Genomic DNA, 21,100 nt, shown 5'->3' with positions numbered 1-21,100 from the left:
TACCTCTTATTATTCTCCTCTGATTTTGTTAGCAATATATTCAATTAATATCTCTAATTCAAGCCTGTTTTGCCCATGACAGTTTTTGGTGAGTGATCTCTCCCAGTCCTTAACTCATCAACCCTTTGTTATATTTTCTCTTCCCTGCCTGGCTGCAGAGGGGAGTGAGAGAGTGGCTTTCGCAGGTGCCTGGAATCCAGCCAGGGTCAACACACTACAGTGATTAAAATATTGTAAACTTTGAAAAAATACTTCCTCTTCTAATATTGAATAAATGCAGTATTTTTATGTAAAGACTGTGAAGAGAGATTATCACAAGACAAATATTCTAAATGCCCAGGATTTAGCTTACAAGGAGCAAGTAGTCCAATCACCTTGAAGAAAAGACCCTAGAAAAGAATAGTGCCAAGCACTATTCTTGTATTATCCTTATACATTTTCACATGTCTAGAAACACAGTGAAAGAATGGCACATCTATTCAACAGAAAGCAGATTTAAAGTGATACATACTTTGCCTATTAGATTACCACTGTGGTATTCAGGAGGTACTTGAACACGAAGAAAAGTTTTGATGTTGGCAGCCTACTCCAAGTTGAAATAAAACAACAAAGAGGAAAACACCACCACAAAACACCATAAGAATCAAAAAGACAGACATGACACATGAATAAAGAAATAATTAAAGAAAGGAACAACAGAAAATGAATATAGATATTTACAGCAAGACTATATTTACAAGGCCAGAAAAACAGTTCAATATTTTGGTATTTCTCTTGTCTATCTTATCTTTTTGATTTCTCTTATCTATTTACATGATTTATATGTCTATACATCTCCTTGTGGCATCACTAAGATGTTTTCAGGTCTTACTTTAATGAACCTGTCAGATTCATTATCTGATTAGTTAACTATAATCCAACCACTACACATTGCTTGAGATGGTAATATTTCCATTAAAACTAACTTTCCTACATAAATTTTAAAAGCCTTATTTTTCATTATTTAAAGTAACAGTGGCATTATTTCATTATTAAAAGCATTAAAAGTAACATTGACTCGGTTACCCATCGCCTTTGTACTATTTTCCATCCAAAAGAGAAAATTACTGAATTTAAGATGTTCCTACTCTTTCATTCTGTGCCCTTTCACAATCTCTTTTAACACTTCTGCTACCTCAGGCCTTTTTAGAAATATATCACTAAAAGACCGTATCATAGAAGCTTTTATACATTGTAAAAATAATCAGAAAGAAAAAAGAAAGCTACTCTGCAATAATACTTCTTTGGATTATTAGGTTCACATAATGTAATCACACTACAGAGCCTTGGCTTTCATTTCAATCCACTGGGGCTACTTAACCAGTGAATACAAGTCCAAGTGCCAAAATCTTTCTATTTAGTTTTCTTAAATGTTCATTGCTTTGAAACAGTATATACAGCCTAATTTATACAGCTACTGAAACTCTGTAGAAACTTTCTGCCAATTACAATAAAAAGTGATTTTTCAACATAAAAATTTCTTGTGGAAAGGATAAATTCCAATCCAGTTCCCTTTAGATCAAGAATTTTTGTTAATGACTCCTCCATGGCCCAGACATTATCCACTGCTTACTATAAGAGCTGCTACAGGATTTCATGAAAAATAACCATGTACATCTCTAAAAATACTCCATCAGGCCCACAGGCCATAGTATACTATAATAAACCTTTTGATTTAATAGCCAGCCTACTTTCCTCTAAACACCTTCCCTGAATGCAATTAACAGGGTTATTCAACTTTCTTCAGGTATGTTATAAACTAAAGAAAAACTAACTAGTCTTTCTCCTTATGTTCTGTACTTGCTATAATAATTTTTCCACAGTGGAAAGTTCTAGTTTGTGTTTTCAATACCTCATTCAAACAAATTTAGTGAATCAAAGTGTGCATCTCAAACTACGTGCAGCCAATCCAGCACTACTGCCCAAGGGAAGAAAAATGTAGTCCTGACTCCAGCAGTTTTCTAGAGCCCATTGTGCACATTTTTTCACTCAATCTTGAATGTATTTTTATTTATAATGTTTTAAGATCCTGTAGAAGGAAATAAAATTTCCTGTCTAAACAAAAAAATTAAAATCAAGGATGGCAAAAAAAAATTTAATCAAAATTGAACAAATTTCCAATGGATTTTATCTATTGCACTGGTTTGGGAAAGATTTTTTTTGGTAAGCATTTTTTTGCTTTTGAAAATCCTTGAAATTTCATTTCTGCTGTAAACCCGTGTTTATCTGTCATCTAAAGAAACTCCAAAGCACAAGCCTTTTCCATTTTTTTTCCCTCTGCCTTTCAGTGCCTTTTCAGGCACAAGAAATAACCTGTTTTGCAAGACTGCATATTTGCCATTTATTTTATTGATAATAATTTTGACAGAAACTAGGAAGTTGTGCAATCCTTATTAAAACTAAAAGAAAAGTCCTCAAAGCTCAGAGAAGCTCTACAGAAGGAAATCTAACTGATGGGACACAGAATCTTGATCTTGAATTTCATGCCAGGGCAATTTCTTGGGAAATGAATTTCCCTACCCAATAATTCTTTCCTTTCGCATCAAGTAGCAATAAATTATCAACACAACTTTAATTGTTTGTTTGGGGAAGTTAAGTAGAACAGAATCACATTCCTCCATTTTATACTTGAAAACTTCATTTCTTGGTCATGAGTTTGTTCTAATTTCTGACTGAAAAATAACAAACAAAAGAAACAAATTTAACTAATAAAAGAAAGTATGAACAACTTCAAACAATACAAAGAGGTCAAGAATCCATACTTGGTGTTTAAAGTCAATTTTTTGCCTCACTGTATTTTATTCACAATTGTTTTCTTAATTTGAGCACTTGAAGAAAGTGGGTTAGACAATCCCCCTTTTTTAAAGGAGGAATCAGGATCCTAGCTCAGGGATGTCACCCTGCCCCTTCTGCTAGCCACATGGTGTTTACAGGTCCAGTATCAGACCCTGCTGCAGAAACCATGTCACTAGAACCAAAGGTACAAAGCTGCATCAGGAGAGGTTTGGGTATGATATCAGGAAAAGGATTTTTACCCAGAGGTTGGTTGGGCACTGGAACAGTCTCCCCAGGGAAGTGGTCACAACACCAAGCCTGACAGAGCTCAAGAAGTGTTTGGATAATGCTCTCAGTTGCATGGTGTGATTCTTGGGGATGGTCATGCACAGAGCCAGCAGTAGGACTCAGTGATCCTTGTGGGTCACTTCCAGCTCAGCATATCCTGTGATTCAGTCTTTTCTTCTCTTCAGTGTGAAGGGAAATACCTTTCTGGAGAAAGAATCTCCCAAAAGACTGTAGGCTGCTAATCTGATTGCACTAGGCTGATCTTGCCACTCTTTGCCTTTTACTCCATTTCTGGTATTATCACCAAATGGCTTGTTCACAATTCTCTTGCTCTGGAGGGGAAAACACATGCTCCTGAAATTTTGGTTATCCACCATTTGATGGATAGGAGCATTCAGAAGCAAATCTGCTGCATTCTGGGTCCCCCTTCACAGAGCCACAGATCTGTAAATGCAGTTCCCACCGCACAGGTCCAACTGGTTCACAGATCCCTGGGACAGCCAGGAAGGATGACCTGCATTTATATGTGCTAAACCTGATCTATCTTTAGCTCATAATGCAGCACTGTGGCCAAGTCAAAACAGCAGCTCAAAATAAACTGCTGTGACTAACACATTTTTCCTTCTAGTTCTCTTTAAAATTACTATCAAATTCTAAGACCACTTTATTATTTTAATCCTGCTTGATATACTGTTCAGAAGAAAATAAAAGTATATGGTGAATGGGAGTAAACAGAGAGGAAAAAGGGAAGTGTGTTTTGCAAATTCAGTAGTCCTCAAAATAACAGTGTGCAGGATTTAATGAACACAACAATGACATGAAGTGTGACAAAATATACAAGAGTATAGGATACCGTGTTTTATTTCAAAAAGCCTTAAATAACTCCTACATTTTACCTTGTTTCAAACTTACTTGTTTGGTTTTACTTGTGTTAAGTGTAAGAAGATTTTTACTTTGGGAAATAAGCTTTTGCATTTCTAAGTAAATCTGTGAATCTGTAAGGAAGAGGACAGGTATACAGACGTCAAAGCTGTTTGAGCACACCCCATTAAGGTATCACAAACATCTACATTTGGACAAATGGGTGACAGTGGTAGAGGGAAAAAGAGACTTTGAATTTCTGAGTTTATATTTTCATCTGTCAACCTACAAATAAAACTTATATCTACTGGCATTCTTCTACAACTTAGAAAGGAATTGGTAAAGAAAAGTAATTTTAAAATCTAGCTTTACTGTGGATTGTCAACAAGCTTTCCAAAAGTTTGAATTATAGATAGGTAAAACAATTTCCTTCAATCATACAGAGCATGTGTGTGCTTGGCAGCTTTGTTATTAGAGTTGCTTCAAACACAGGCTCTTCATTTTGTGTTTAAAATGAATGTGGATTTAATACTTACTATGTTTTTCTGAGATACCATATCCTGTGGGAGAAAAAAAAAGGTAATAAAAATGTTTATTTGTTTTTATGGGAATTATTATTTGCAATAAGAATCACTGCTATACATATATATATATACATATACACACGCAAATGTGTTCTTCACAGCACAATCCAGATTTCCTAACACACTAAATTCCAGTAAAGGGACACAACAACATCAAGAAGAGTCTTAGTAGTTGAGGTTAGGAAAAAATTAACAATTCAACGAAGAAACCTACTTAAAGAAGTGTTCAGAAAATAAAGAAAGTTGTACTTGCCAGTAATTCGATTTTCTCAGACTGGGCACACCCAGTCACACTCTGAGCATTTGTAAGACAAAAGCTGGAGGGTTATTCTCTCTGAAAGAATGTCCTTAAGATACCTAAGCCCCCCCTACCCAGACTGGCACAGACCAACACATTCCTTCTACACCCTAATTCTTCTCACCTCAAAATCTAATGAGAGATATTGAAACTATGAAGCAGATGATAAACTAATGGACATGTAAACCAGACTTTGGAGATTTCCACTTGCTGGTAAGTAACCTCCTCTTCTCTTTGGTGATGGATTACACATCCGATGAACACTGCTTGGTCAAGCTAAAGAGATCTCCAGGTAAACCACATTACAGATATTAGACATAGACTTGTTTCTAATCAAGGTTGTGAATATGATTTAATTGAATGTGCTCTGACAACCTGAGTTGATTTTGCTTGAGCTACTTCATATCTGACAGCCTGAAATCCACTTGGGCTACCATTGCACAGAAATGATCATGCTTATGCACCCATTTCCTCAACTGTGGCTAGCACAGCCTTTTCCCACGAGAATTCTTCTTGTGTTTTATAAATAAAGATAAAGTTTGGATGTTGTTGGAACAGTGTCCCAGAACTTGGACAGTGCAGGCCTGGCCAATCAGGCCTGGGGGAAGGCTTCTGACTGACCAATCTGGGTGACTTTTGAAAACTCTATATATATGATGAAATCAAAACAATAAAGGTCATTCCTTCTTGCCACTGAGAACTGGTGCCTTCATTACTCTGCTAGCTGCTCAACAGCGACACTCAACAACAGACAGAAGTATCAGGGGACATTTAAGAGGTTTTGTTCTACAAATATGACCCTCTTGAAACGGAGATTACATCTTCTTTTATATCCTCAGAACTAGGTTGTTTTGAAATAACATTGGTGAAACTGAAGAGACAACTCTTGGGACAGTTTGGCTCCTAAGAGATAAACTACATAAAATCAGGTTTCCAGAACTTCGCAGATCTTCAGCAGAAGTAACAGCAGACATCAATACTGCCTTTATAACATTCAGGCTGTGCACCACTCTTAAGAATATGCACAGCAACACAGGTCCAAGTAAAGTAATACATTTCCGAAGAGAAGCAAAAAACCCTGACCAAATTACTCCTAAATTTCAGAATAAAGAAGAATCAGCACAGGGTCAAAAATACATAAAAAGGTACTAAAACCTAAACAGAATTTCTAATTACCTTCAACTCCTTAAGCCAATTAAAATACTTCACAACAAAAGTGATGGAAGGCTTAGACATAAGAAATATTACATATCTGAAAATTAATGTCTACACAGCTAAGCAAGTATCTCTAGTACAGCTTTACACACTGAAGTTAAAGATCTTTCTCCGTAGGGAGAAATTAAATCTTCTGAAACTATCCAGCACCTATGATGTGAAATGTATCATGAGCTGCTCTTTGCTGAAATACCCCAAGAACAGTCCCTGCCTACCTTCTGAAGTATTCCTAAGAAAGGTGTTTTAGCACATTTGAATGCTATCCAACACTGAACTGGGGCTAGTTGCTGAAGAGATACCAAGGACAAGAGGGTAGGACTGAACCCTGTCTCCATGCCTGGATTAAACTACTCTAGCACTTGACACAGAGAGCTCTTTCACTTTGTTCCAGCAAATTAAAGCAAGCCTATGACCCCATCTAAGATATGCCACAGGCCTATTTAGGCCAAGGGGGTTATGTAAACAACTGGGAGATGAGTAAGATATCAGTGCCACTGACAGAATTCCTAGAAGGATAAAGATGAAGGCAGATAACAGTTTTTCTAGCCTTAAGTGACCTAGTCATGTTCCAGTGTTCCTCAGTCCTTAGACTTGAGCTTTATATTCTTAGCAAAAAAAGCCTTAGAACTGACAGTGCAAGGACTTGCAAGTTCTGACAACAATCAATCCGAGCATCCAACCACAGATGAATTTAATCCTAGAGATCCTTCAAGTTATGGAGCAGGTGCTTCAGTTTGTGCTTGGCACAAAATGCAGAAAGCAAAGCCACCTTGTTGGGTAGAAGACAACTAGCCTGTGCTTCCCAAACTTCTGCAGATGCCTGCAAGGACCAAGTTGATCAGAACATCTTGGTGACAGCATAAAAGAAAGAAAAATGTGTAAATGAAAAATACAAATGAAGTTATCTCATTGCAGTCAGATATATTACCAATAGAGGATGAAAAGTTGCATGCCTGCCCACCCCAATTAGGTGGAGGAAAGGAGGACATGCCAGTAACACCTTATCATGTATCTGTAAGGATAATCTCATTGAGCAAAGAGTGTGACAGGGTCCAACTCTGAGTTCTTGGGAGTCCAGGCCCCATGGAAGGTGAATGTGTATGTGGACCACCACATGAAGAAAGCAAGTATGGGTAATAGACACATGAGAGTAAAATCAATGCCACTGAGAGCAGAGGACTGAGAAGCTGTGACAGAATAGAGCTTTTGTGGGAAAAAAGGAGACTTAATATTCTTAGAGAATCAAGAGAGGTTGGAGAACTCCAGAGAGGATTTTTGGACACTGAGATGATGTGAAAAAAAGCAAAGAAGCATGGGGCAATAACTCAAAATAAGGAATAAACAACAAAGCATAAATGGTGCTTCTCTCAGTGAAGGTAGCAAGGAAATGGATGACATTAAAAGCAGCAATAGATGATACAGAGGATAAAAGTCTAAATGTGATTTAAAATAAAGAGAACCTCCACTGAGAAAGGCAGAAATATCCACAATATATGACTTGCATACAGAACAGCAATTTCAGGACTTAAGTGTATAACATGAATTATCCTACTATAAAAATGAACAACAGCCCTATAAAAAGATTGGGTGAGGATGTATTTTCCTATCTTCAAACAGCAATAAAAATGAGATTCCTGTGGTTGTAGCTACTCAGCACCTAGGGAATACAAACCTCATCTGACAAAAGTGCTTAAATAGGAGTAGGTTGCAATACAGCTCTTCTTCAACTGTCTTTATTAGACAGGCCATAACTTTTTCTTACATGTACTCTAATTAAAAGAGGGCAAGAAAGGAAAAAATCAGACCTGTACTCGCAATTTCAAGTCTAACCACCTAAAGCAAAATCAGAACCACACTATGGATTTTTTCTTACAAAAAAACATTTATACTATTCTATTCTTACCATTTTTGCTAATAGCTGCTTTTTCTCAGCATGATTTTGTTATGTAGCTATCAGGAATTTACAACAAATATAAGTCTTAGAAAAATACAGACATCTGTAGGATCAGATATTTAAAGATATTTCTGAAATGAAGCTGATTGTGAAGTGAGAGCCTTACTTTGAGAGACTGAGCAGTGTCAGCATCAGTGTCATGGTAAAGAATGACATTATTGGCCATGTCAAAGCTTTCACGCACGCCAAGGTGGTAGAACAGTGATGGTTGCTTGGAAATATCACTCATGTCCACAACTGCAACATCTGAAATGAGAGAAGTGGAAGAGAAAATGCTAAAAAAATAATACTCTTAAACCAAATTTTATTCTTACATGGGCTTTAAAACAAATCCTGAAATTACACACACAGTGGACAGATAAAACTGACATTTTCAAATAAGGAACGTTTTCTCATGAGAGAGGTAAATTTTACCATTCATATAAAAAATAAGAGCCACTCATGAAATTATCACAGTATTACAGTACGTGGGAGGCTGAGTTCATTAATCCTGCTTGAGGTTTTGAAATTACAGCATCACGAATGCCTTGGGTAAAAAAGCAGTTTTGCACTTGCTTCCTGAGGCCTGACAGCATGAATATCCATAGGACAGACGCTTCAAATATTCAGGTGGAACCTCTAAAAATATTAATGAAGCAGAAAAATAGGGAAAACTGTGAGACCAAGTTTATTTTAAGAGGCTGAGGTTTGAAGAATGGGAAATTCCTAAAGAGTAGAAAAGGAAACAGTTGTGAAAGTTGACTCTTAAAAGCTACAGGCAAGACGTTCAAGATAGGGGGTGCAGCAATGAGGGAATTCAACCACAAGTAGCCAGAGCAAGATTTCCACTGCTCTTGGTTAGTGTTCTAGTCAGAAATGAAGTCAGAAATGCAAGTAAAAACATTTACATCCGTGCAAGATGAGCTATACAGAAAGCTAAAGATAAATACCCCATATTATACAGAACAGCTGAGATACAGGCAAAAGATTCTGAGTTCACCGCTTAAAAACCTAACATATAAACATATAAACCTAAATGCCAGTGCAGGAAGAAGGGGTAACTGGAGGACACTAAATGCAGAGTTTTTATTTCTTGACCCTTATATCCTATATAATCCCACGAAAAATTTGCTTTAAAGCTTTTTAAAGGTCTGTATCTATATGTCTGTCTGCTATCACCACTATGGGATAGATGAATTAATTGAAATCCAAAGTATTCATTAGAACTGAGCCTTGGCATTGAAACCATAGTAGAGTCGAAGGTTCAAAACAGTTTCCAGCTGGGCAGTAAATCCTGCATTTCTGATAGAGTAACAGACAGTGCCTGTACATACAGGGAAAGACAGAAAGGTGAGCTACTAGTAAACAAGAAATCTAAAAGCAGGTCTGATGGCTCAGACCCAAATGCAGCAGCCAGTTAACCTTGGTGTCACCAAGGTTACCCATCACAAGAATCAATACTCCATACTTAGTATGCAGTTTCTTGGAAAAACCTGCAGTGAGTATATGCTCCTGTACAATTCCATCAGGCTATCCTGACACACCAGATGGAGGTCAGCCAATCCCTCTGCCTACTATGAGACTCCTGTTAAAGCACAAGAAACATTTTAAGTCTAAAGACCTGCCTTAAGACCAAAACATCACTGTTCAAGAGCAAAAATAAACAAACAAAAAAACCCCAACCCCTCCAAAATCCCAAACCCTAACAAAACACAAAAAATCCAAATGTACCTCCCTCCCCACCCTAGGAAATGAAACCCCAACACAAAGTCATGGCATAAGAAGATCCCCTTATTCATGTAGAACTCAAATCCAGCACCATCTACTAAAGATCTTTCAAGTTCCTGTTCAGCCAGCTCTGTACAGCATGGATAATATTCTTAGTGTCTTGCACACTGCAGTGTCATGTAAACTGAGAGAGCTTGAAGAAGTAAACCCCAGCTCCATGAACACAACCAAATCTAGATTACCCCAAAACTGCAAAATCATTTTGCAAAACATAAATGATCTATAAAACAAAAGTTAAGGGAAACTAACAAGCAGACAGGAATCAAATACCATCTAGGGAAAAAATAAAGAGTTTGAATGGTTTTAGTGTTTGTGTAAGTGTTTTTGTGGAATCACAGTACTGTGAAATCAAAATCATTATCCTGGTTAGAGAATTCAGGCAATGCAAAGAATTCTTAGTGTACAGAGACTGCGTTTTACAATACAATGTGAGCAATGATTTGTTACAAAGTTCATTGAAACAAGGCTATATACAGCCCATTGCCACATCTAATCTACAACTGAAATTTCTCTTCTGTTGACTGCTGCTCCAAAACAATGTAACTGGTATCAAAAACACATGAAAAACACATGAAATGGACACAACAGAAGTAAACACCCCCATTAAAAAGGAAAATTATTAATCACTTAGATATTAATTCACACTGATAGAAAGATTTATGAGAACAGGTTTTTCTTGCTTACTCACACCTCACAAACACAGGTGTGACTAAGAAAAAATAAAAATAAAATAAACTGAAGAGTAGCAGAGATGAAGATGGTATCACAAAACATCCATGCAAGTGGAAAAAAAGCCCCAGGAAGATAACTGAGTGGATTCAGTTTGATCACAGGAATCAAGGAATGACACAGAAGTAAATGACAGCAGACAGAAGCAGAGCATCCAAAGTGCTCCTGGCTGTGGGCTAGAGCAGAGATGAGAAGCTGCATTCCTATGGAGCTTTCCTGCTGTAGTGGCAGCAGCAGCCTTAGAGCAGGGAGGAAAAAGACCTACTTTGAAACCCTCTTTACTAGCATGGTAATGAAATGCAGCACGAGTAGAGTGAACTCATGCAATTAATGCAAATTTGGGTGGAGAACATATGAGCAGCAGTAAACACTTCCTAAAGCAGTAGATCCCTGATGTGCACCCAGGGCATGGGGTGCTGAGAGTACAGTGCTGTGTCACTGACAGCTGGGTCTAAGCACACACCCCAGAACTAGTGTTTTCAGGGGTACATCTCTCATCGTGAAGTAAGGCAGTTCTGTGAGTTGTGTAATGAACAAGATAATATGTAACACCACAGATACTTCTGTTATAGTTATCTCACTAAAACTCTTTGTTTACAGTTCTTTAGAAACAAGACATGGGGCCCTGCACTTCAACCATGCATTCAGTATGGCTGATAAGAGAGAGATAAGAATTTCCTTAAACGTCCAGAGGCACATAAAAAGAAATACTTCAACACTAGTATGTGCTTTGCAAATCTTGATTTATGAACAGAAACAAAAGTCAATCAGAGTTTATTCTCAACTCCCACCCTCTGCAACAGAAGAGCCCAGTCAGCCAAATGTACTTCAGGACTTCCCCTGACAAATTTAGGTTCAACTTCCTCCATTACAGATGGGGGTGAAGCAAAAACCAATGCCAACTTTTATCAAATCTTATTGCATATGAGAAACTTTATGTGATAAGGATGTATTTCGCACAGGTCTAAATGACCAATGAATAGAATTTCCTATGCTCAAAATGAAAGAGAGCAGGGGAAGGTACAGCCCCTTTGTAAAGACAGAAGGCTTCCAAGTAAAAATCTGTCCAATGCATCCACCAGACAGGGTGGAGGGGTGGGGATGTGCTTAATGTTGCATATGACCAATTTTGAATGATTCTGGAAAAGAATATTTAAACTCATTCCTTCTTTCTTGCAGTAGTAACTTGTATTCAAAAGAACATATCCATAAAAACGTGTCCTCCCTCATTTCTTCCTAAGCATATTTTCAACTCTTTTTGTTCTCTAGTGGTTGCCCATGAAACTATTTTCATCCTGCAAGTAGTTCATTTTTGTCATGAACCCAAAACCTGATCTCAATTTATTATGTGATTGCAGTTAATTTGAGTAGGCTTTTGTTTCTGATGTAAAATAATCATGGTATGTGTGTATTTGTAGTGCATTAAGGTAATTCAGCAATATTGCTTATACAATCTTAATTAGGTCTCTGCATTATTGCAGCAGATGGCACATAATTCAATTCTTATACTACAGTTTACATATTTTAACACTAGTATGTCTTAAGAGAGCAGACAGAGAAGAGAAAACTGTGACAAATGAAATGAAGATTAGAGATCATTAACTGTGGTAAAACAGGAGACTATGAAACTCATAAATAATTCAACATGAAAGACATTATTACACAGGTTAAAACCAGAGGATATGTTTCTCAATCTGAAATGCACTTGAAGACATAATTTAATGATCTAAGCAAATCACAAGTCTTCACATGACTTTTTTATGATTTATGGCAAAACCAAAAGGACAATTTTGGCATTAGGTTCTGGGATCTGTAACTTAAAAAGTAATGAGCAGGAGAAAATACAGAAATAGCCTGAAACCTGCTGATAGTTAAATATAATCTAGGAGGTGTATCAGAAGAAAAAGTCAAAAAAAGTCTGTACTGCTTTGAACTTCTTATCTAAGACTTACCTCTATCCAGCCTTATCCATGTACAGAGCAAGAGCCTTACTCCATTATTTTGGATTAATTATTTTTCAGCATTCGGAACCTTTCTATACGTAACAGATTTCAAAAACACTCCCAAATTTAACATGATAATAGAAACCTTATTGGAGGAAAATGCAGAACTCAGCCCATTGCTGTACACTAGCATCCTGCAAATTATGAACCTTTAGGTGAGTATTGTTTCAGTTGATTGGCTATTTGCATCATAGTAAGTAAAAGAAATGTGTAATTCCTTGAAAACCACTGAAGAAAACTGTCAAATTCTTCAGAACAACAACAATTCTCCTACAGGAAAATAAATCCTTACCTTCAGGATACATATTAATTTTGATTTCTGCATGGTCCTTTAAGGAGACAGTACCAAAGTTATTGCAGGGAAACAATTATGGTAAAACTTGGTGTATTTGAAAACCAGGAACCCCTTACAGCTTTCATTTAAGCTAAAACAAAAGGCACACCACTCTCAACTTTAACACACCCCATACTCCCAGAAACTGGGAAGCTCAATGTAATAAAGCACATTTGTAGCAACTACCAACAGAACTGTTGAGGTGATTTTTCATCACAATTTGTTATACCAGCAAACTGTCAGTGCCTTCCATTAGACCCAAGGCATAAGCCAATGTTAGTGTAAAAACACTGTCAACATTTGTGATATTATGGCTCTCAAAATGAATCAAGTTTCTTTTAAATCTTACTGCTTTATAATCATGGTATCCTGTAAAAATCTCCTCACTTTTCTTAGAAAAAAATATTGTTCCAATTGCAATCTAAAGCACAAAATTAAACCCCAGAAGTTGCCTTAGAAGCTGAAAGACCCAGGAGACAAAGATGCAGCTCTTATTTTTAAATCTTTTAATTTCTGGTATTTCAATTCAACCTTTTCAAGATTCCAGTATTACAGCATGAACTTTGCTAATATCACTGGTTTGCTATAGGGCCAGAATTGGTTATAAAAATAAAAAACAACTGGTCAGTAGTGATTTAAGCTGCAATATAGACTTGAACATGCTATAATCACCTTAAATAACATTTTAAAAACAACTTCAGATATTTCAGACGACTATCTTCTTGTAGATTAAAACCAAGTGCAGCACTATTGTATAAATACTAAATTGCTTACAAAGCACCTTTAAGAACGAAGGTTGTTTTTATAAGCTGCAATCAACTTTTGCAAAAGAGTTCTGGAGAGGTTGGAGTCTTGACTACAAATGTCAGCCTACTCCCTGCTTCAGAAAAGGAAACACAAGTGCACACTGGATGTCTGAAACTTTTTGATGCACGCAAGGCACTTCCTTATGGAACAGTGTTTAGTTCATGGGCAAAAGGAAGTTACTCAAAGGACAGGAAAAATAAAAATTAAATTAGGTATGAATCCTCACACTAGTGTGGGAAAAAAGATTTCTTTTTGTTCACATATAGTAAGCACTTAAAAAGTGACATTATCAGGTTTTACTAATGACAGCAACTACAAACTGGAGAAAGAATACAACTTAATACTGGCCAAATAATTTTAATTCACTATTTTAAAATTATTGTTATCGTGAAAAGATAACAGAGAGGATTCAATTCCAATTCTAGTACATTATCCATACACACTGACTATAAAATGAAGTAAAACCTAAACTTATTATAGCTTTCTTTTGACAGCTCTAATGGATTTGTTAAGTGCTTTAGGAAGTCTGAAAACCTGGGCATCAAGTGGCAGAAATTCTGAAACGTGTTCTTCCATGGTTTGTCTCTTTGCTCAAGAAACCAAATCCACTGTTGTAAAGTGGCAATTTCAGACTCGTGCTGATTTATAAAAACAGTGCAACACCTCTAATCTGTGTTCTCAGACTGAGCTTGTCATTTGCCTTTTACTTAGTTGTGGCACTAATCTCATCTTCATCTGCCACGTGTTTTATGTTATGATTTACTGAAAGGCCACCCCACCCCAAAATGTGTCACTTCTCCTCCCACCAAGCAAAATGGAAGGCAACCACACAGTGCCTAACAACTGGGGCCCTTATAAAAGCCAGCATTCTTAGAACCACAAACATGGCAGGAAAGTCAGAGTTTTCTTTTGCATGTCCTCCTTTCTGTGTGTCAAATCTTGCTCTGGAAACCAGTTTCACATCCTTCCCTGTGAAATCACTCTGCTCAGTGAATGTGAATACAGTGAGGGCTGCAGATAAACTGTGTATTAGCTGAGCAGCAGCAGCATTCTTGACTAAGGAAAATTCACGGTTAAATAACTTTCCTGAAAGACCAGGCAAATCCTGAGCCCTGCTATTACTAGGAAGCCAAAAAAGTTTAAATTTTTCAGATGAGCCTTTCCACTATCCAGAAGCATTACTAACTGTAGCAATTCAAATTATTATTTTACTCTACTTAACACACAACACATTAACACTGGCAAAGTCCCACCTCCAGAGACAATTCTGGAAACAGCTGTGTTAAGCAAAGTGGGCCAACTGGCCTTTGTGTGTAAAGTACACACATCCATGCAAAGGAGGTGGAAGAGGAGGAACAGCTGACACCCAAATGTGTTTCTAACCATAGGATTTGGGTGCATGTCAGAAAGTCCTTTCATGAGGCCCTGCAAGGCACTTCCTTCTTCCTACGCACATAAAACATTTTGAGCACTCAAACTCAATCCTCTCAGCTCCCATGGCAAAAAGCTGAAATAATGCAGGTTTTAAACTACCAGTACGGTTAAAACTTACCAAGCAAAGTTGTAGTGCTTACAGTCTGATTGTAGTCTGGATTACAGTCTGAAAGCAGAGGTAAAAAAGCTGGAACACTTATTTTTCATGCACAGATCACAAAAGTGCCTCATACAACTTCCAGTCAAAGCCCTGGAAGAACCCACAGCAGCCTGAAGTGGCATAGGAATGAGCATTTTTTGGACAGCCATCCTTCAGATGATGAGATGTGAAGGGCAAAGAAGCAGACAACAGAATAATCCAATGTATCAAAACCAGAGGCACATGCAGCTGGAGTGAAACCAGCGATGAATACAACCAGTACAGCACCATGTAATCAGAGCCTGACAGCATTTTAATGTAGGTAAGGAATACAAAAAACTTATTTATTTAAATATTTAGTTGAGTCATAACCAGAGAGAAACTTCGTGCCCATGGGATCAGTTCTCACCTGTAACCTTTTGTCCTTTTGATTTCAAATACTAGTTTTGGCAACATTTGGAAATTTTAGTCTTAGGCTATCTTAGCAATGTATGACGTTCACTGGCTATCCCCATCCAGCAAAATCAACCCTCAGATGACACAGTGAAAATCATACAACCATCCAAAACAACAGAACAGACACGGTTGAGGGGCCAATTCTCATCTCTGGCTTTTGTAATTCTGTACAAAAACTCCATTTCATATAAACAACTCTATAATAGGGTTACATTCAGACCCAAACATTACAGCCAGAAATCGTGCTAGTGCTGTGGTGTTACTTTACAGATAATGCATCTTTCATCTGTCCTCTGCTACATGGAACACACACTAAAAATAGAACTAGAACATATTTTTCATGTTTCAGTGGCATGTATTGCAACTCAGGAGAAATTGGCATCTAAAATTACTCATTTTTCTAACCACGACAAAGTATTTGCGCCATATTTATAATTGATACATATTCCTTAATATCTAAATGTCTGTTCCAAAAATTACATCACCCAAGAAACTGCATTTTAATTGAAAGGAACAGAACAAATTACAGCAGGTGAGCAACACTGCCAGTTCTAGGAGTTGATCTGTAACCAGAGCCTCATTTATTTTTGTTTTGGCTTTTCTTATTCATTAGATACATCATCTGAAGCTTTTCAATTCTTTGCCCTGAAATTGCATATTAGGAATTATTTTGTTAAATGGAAGCAAAACCTTTCAATAGAAAAAGCTTTAGGAAACATTTTAGATGCTTCTTAAATGCAATTAAATTCACAGCAAAACTATATTTCAAACAAGGCAAGACACTATATTAAAATAAAAGTGCAATTCTACTGATCCAGAAAAGCAAAAATAATGCCAAGAGCATGCCCATGGCTTATTATTTTCACTGGTCTTCAGGGAGAGTCTTTCAGACTCTGCCAAATCAGAATACAACCAGCACCCACAAGAACTGGTGTGGGAAGAAAAGTAATGCAGTTAATGTAATACATAGGACATCCAAGCTCAGAATGCGTTTTTAATGCTTTTGCACAAGTATGAAGAAGAAAAATATTGTATGATTGGAAACACCTGGAAATAACCTGTCTCAGAAGATAGCATAATTTGTGGATTTTTTTTTTGTCTTTTTTTTTTTTTTTTAACAGTTGGCAGCTTAGGAAAGGAAGGAAACAAAGAACTAATCCTCAAAGAACTCTTCTTGAAATATTGAATTGCAAAAGTTAGGAAAGATATAATTCATATGTAAACAGTGCATGCCTAGGCTTAGAGGTTGCTTAACATTTTCCATGACAAAGCCTTATTTCAGTCCTTTTTAACTTTGCCAGTCTTTGCTTCAGGTTGTTGGGTTTTGTTTGGTTTTTTCTTTATAAGAGATTTAATTAAAACCAACTCAAGTAATTTTGAGACTGTATTGGAGAACTTATTTTTCTGGCCCCTGTTAAACATCCTCTCATACCAAATTAAGAAGACTTACTGCTTTCAAGCACCAAACCAGAAATTTGTCAGATGGGTGAGGCTGTCTGGAAGTAACTCCTCTTAGCCTCCTGAAATGCTGCTCGTTCCAAAGCAAAGTTATCAGCAGTGAATTGGTCAGAGTCACAAGATAGATGTTTGGTGTCAGATGAGCTTGTTGACACTGCCTTCATTGTCAACACAGAGAGATGAAAAGCACTTTTGGAGCCCCATTCCTCTGATCTATCAGAAGCCTACTTTAGGAGATGAGCTGCAGCCCAGAAGTGCCTGTTTCTCTCTGCTACCTATGAGGGGAGTCCAAGCAGCTGCAAACACCCACACTGAAGGTGTTCAGTGCCACAACACCCCTTCCACAGAGCCTCACGGCTCTGCTTTGAAGAATTTCATTAACCTTTACGGCATTTCAGTCAAGAATGATATAATCTCAGCAGATGTTTCCCTGGACACGTTCCCACCAGAAAACCAACAAAATGGCCAGTGGATCAGTACTTTACTCACTTTCTCTCTACCTCTGAGAAAGGAAGGACTGTCACAATTCAAACCCTCACCTAAGATTCCAGATTTCTCTCTGAAACACCTAACTCTTGCTTGAATTTTCCATAAATTGGCAGTTAATTTGTGAAACCAAATTTACAGTGTTGTTTGTTTTGGCACTCAATATTATACAACTGTGGGGATGACTTTTCTTTAAGAGGTGTTTTTGCATGTACTATCTCAGCCCAGGGTCTCTTCTCCTGCTCATAAAACCTGACTGTTTAATTACATTGAAGCACTGACTATAACCACCTGCCCTATAGATGAAGTTTATATATGAATTAAATTTTCATCAAAAATACCTTCAAGACAAATATAAGCATTACATTTCCCTGCAAGACAATGGCATTTATATAAAAACTAGTAATAGACTTGACCTTTTATTTTACTTTTTTCCTGCCTACCATAGCTTGTGAGGTCCTGGGAAGAACACAGCCTCAAGTCTGAGGGAGTTAACTCACAGTGGTCTGAGAGATCACAGTAAAAAAGAGAATGTCCACACACACTGTCTCTGGAAACTTACACAGCACAGACCCCTTTACACAACCTCCCTTCCTTGAGGAAGGACTGTAAAAATATACCCATTCTGGGACCAGAGTCACAAATCTTAAGTCACCAACCACAGTCATATCAGATGGATCCTGCCAAGATCTACACACCGGTAATAAATGAATTATAAAAGTTGTGACATGCACAAGACATCAATATTTATACCATCTCTTTGTAAAGTTACATTCAAGCTCCCAGGCTAGGAACTGAGAGAGATCTCATCACTTGGATCTTAGCCACTTCAGTGGTTTCATGGCTCAGGCACATGAATGCTTATGGCTGCCTGCAACTCCTGCCTCTTTCACATGACCAACTGTCTCTGAGTCTCTCTCTCACCACCCTCCTGTTCTTCCCTTATCCCTCAACCTATATTTAACTTAGTAATTTCTGGCTAACTCAGTGCTAGCACAGCAGCAGGAAGCTCTGTCACTGTAGCTAAGCAGTCCTGTGAGTGGTATTAGCTACCAGTTTCACACTAGCCTCCTAGAAAAGTACTTTAAGAAACTGTTAAACTTTACCACAACTGAAAGAAATATAGGCTAAAACCTTAAATTCAGGAAAACTCACTTTTTATGTATCATATAACAAAAGACATTTGCATCTGTAACTAAAAAATCCAATTCTGTAAGTAGTAAAAAAGACTCTTGCCTGATATAGTACACATCTCTTACAATCATTCACATATGATTATTATGTGTTATAATCATATTTTATGAGTACCAAAACAAAATACTTACATTTACAATGACTGTTATTTAAACCTTGTAAGCATGCACCCATCAGCAGTAAAATGGGGAAAAGAAGACAAATTAAAGCAATTTGCTATTGCAGGTTGACATCATTTGACCATGCAAAAATCAAAAACAATTAATCACTACAAATTTCAAGATAAACAATCCTTCCTTTATATATACGCTGAAAGACTATATCACAGAGTGATTGATAGACAAGACAGTGATACTGACCACCTGTTGTTAAAATATGCTGAAGAATCTTAATATTCTAATAAACTTTTTTAAACACAGCTGTGCTGCTTTTGGCTGAGATAGAGTTAATTTCTTTTTATTTTTTTTGATTGCAATTTTAAGCCCTGTGTTCTGGTCCAAAGGGAGCAGGGGTACAGGTTTTAACAGATAAACTTTACGTGGTGCAAGCAAGTTTTAAGTTGCATGTCATAGGAATTGCTTATAGAGGAACCACTGGAGAAGAAGTCTTAGAAGAAGCAGTGCAAGCACAGCAGTGACCCAACCTGAGCTGCCCTTGGTGCCAAATAATTCACACAACACAAGCAGTTTGTGTCTTAATTATGGAACTGTCCTTTTCTCAACCCACGAGTTGTTTCACTTTTACTCTTCCAGTTCCCTCTCCAACGCTGCTGGTGAGGGAGTGAGGAACTGTGTGGTGTTTAGCTCCTGCTGGGATTCCCCCATGGCAGCAGCTCACAGCACACGAGTGACTGTGGGGAACATGGGGAATAGTGAGTTCTCATCAGCCTCAGTGGCTGATGAAGTTGAGCAGTGACACTGTGACAGAGGCTGACAACATTGCAGGAATAAAAAGGGCATTATCATGGCTTAAGCAGCTGAATGCTTGCCTGCAAAACTGAATTCCATACCTGCTTCTTTCTACCCCACAGCTGCTGTGTGACGCTAGCCCAGCCACATAAACTGGGATTTTAGAGATGGACTTGTTGACCATACAGTCACCAAGATTCTGAGTTTCAGAAGGAAAAATAAAAAACAAAACTCCTCTGAAACAGAAACAGTGACTTTGAAAAACAGAGACCTCATTTTAAAGGTACTTTGTAACAAACCCACTGCCTTCAGCAGAAGAAAATTCTGAGCTTTTACCTAAGTGATTCACTTCTATCATCCTATTGTACCTTGGTATGAGTTAGAACTTCAGTAGTCTCTGATTCAGCATCTGCTGTCTTCCATCTGCAAAATAGTTAAGCATCTACAGAGCAATCAATATGCCTGATTCCTACCTCAAAAAGACAGGTATTTCCATTTTTCATTCAGCCTTTATACCGAAATGAATAGTAAAGAAGCAGCATTTTAAACTTCTCAAAGAGTATTTAAATAATCTACATTTGTTTCCTTTTTTTTGGTTCACAGATATTAGACAAATGAAGACGTCAGAAGTTGCTCATTTCTTGCTTTAAATCTACGTATCCATAAGACTAAAAAATAACTTAGCAGTCACAGATGATCTGAGAAGGCCAACTGTTCAATAGTTTTCTGTTTATATCTCTCAGTATATTAAAATGTTTTATATAGATGCTAGACAGCCCTAATGAGCAACTGTTTCATATTATACATACTTTTCACTATGCTGAGTCATTAAGGATAACACTATTTCCTAAATTTTTTCTGCACGCCAAAGAACCTACAAATTCTACAGGACATTTTTCTGCCATATTTAGTATCAAAGAAGAAAAGGAAAAGCAGGGTAAATTAAAAACAGGCAGTTCACACTTGCCTGCTGCACTAGCAGTGTGCCAAGCCTCACATGAGACCATTTCCACTGCAGTGCACTAGTGTGGAGCCAGCCAGTTGGGAGCATGCAATAAAAACACCCCAAGGCTGAACCTAATTTGAACCTTGCCTGTAATTGGAGGGGGGGTGGGTGTGTGGAATGAGAAAGGTGAACTTTATTTAACTTTTCCTGCACCTCTGCACTTCCTACACTGGGTCATAAAAGGCAATCAAAGGCAATGAAATATAGGAAAAAAAGTTACATAACTTACATAACTGGATAACCTGGCCTAAATGAAATTAAAGAGAGTATGAAATTCAACAAGAAAGGTTATCCCTTCCTCTGCAACTGCAGTCAAATCAATTTTTAGGCCAAGGAGGTTAGATAAGCTTCAATCTCTTAGACAT

At 37.4% G+C, this 21,100-nt stretch overlaps 1 protein-coding gene across 4 annotated transcripts in view; it reads right to left on the bottom strand.

The window, feature by feature from the left end:
* The window catches only part of MAP3K15 (mitogen-activated protein kinase kinase kinase 15), an 82,556-nt gene that overhangs the window by 47,760 nt on the left and 13,696 nt on the right, over positions 1-21,100 (bottom strand). For 2 of the 4 annotated variants that reach the window (XM_085051037.1, XM_085051063.1), the window contains exons 2-4: positions 8,121-8,260; positions 4,500-4,523; positions 512-583 (exon numbers count right to left, since the gene is read on the bottom strand). In XM_085051037.1, the coding sequence (XP_084907163.1) occupies positions 512-583; positions 4,500-4,523; positions 8,121-8,260 (236 nt within the window). The remainder of the gene's footprint in view (positions 1-511; positions 584-4,499; positions 4,524-8,120; positions 8,261-21,100) is intronic. The other 2 variants (XM_085051045.1, XM_085051054.1) reach the window with 2 other exon arrangements.

The sequence above is a fragment of the Lichenostomus cassidix genome, chromosome 1, assembly GCF_008360975.1.
Source record: "Lichenostomus cassidix isolate B80296 chromosome 1, HeHo_3.0, whole genome shotgun sequence".
NCBI classification, from domain to species: domain Eukaryota; kingdom Metazoa; phylum Chordata; class Aves; order Passeriformes; family Meliphagidae; genus Lichenostomus; species Lichenostomus cassidix.
This window is presented reverse-complemented; position numbering and strand designations above follow the sequence as displayed.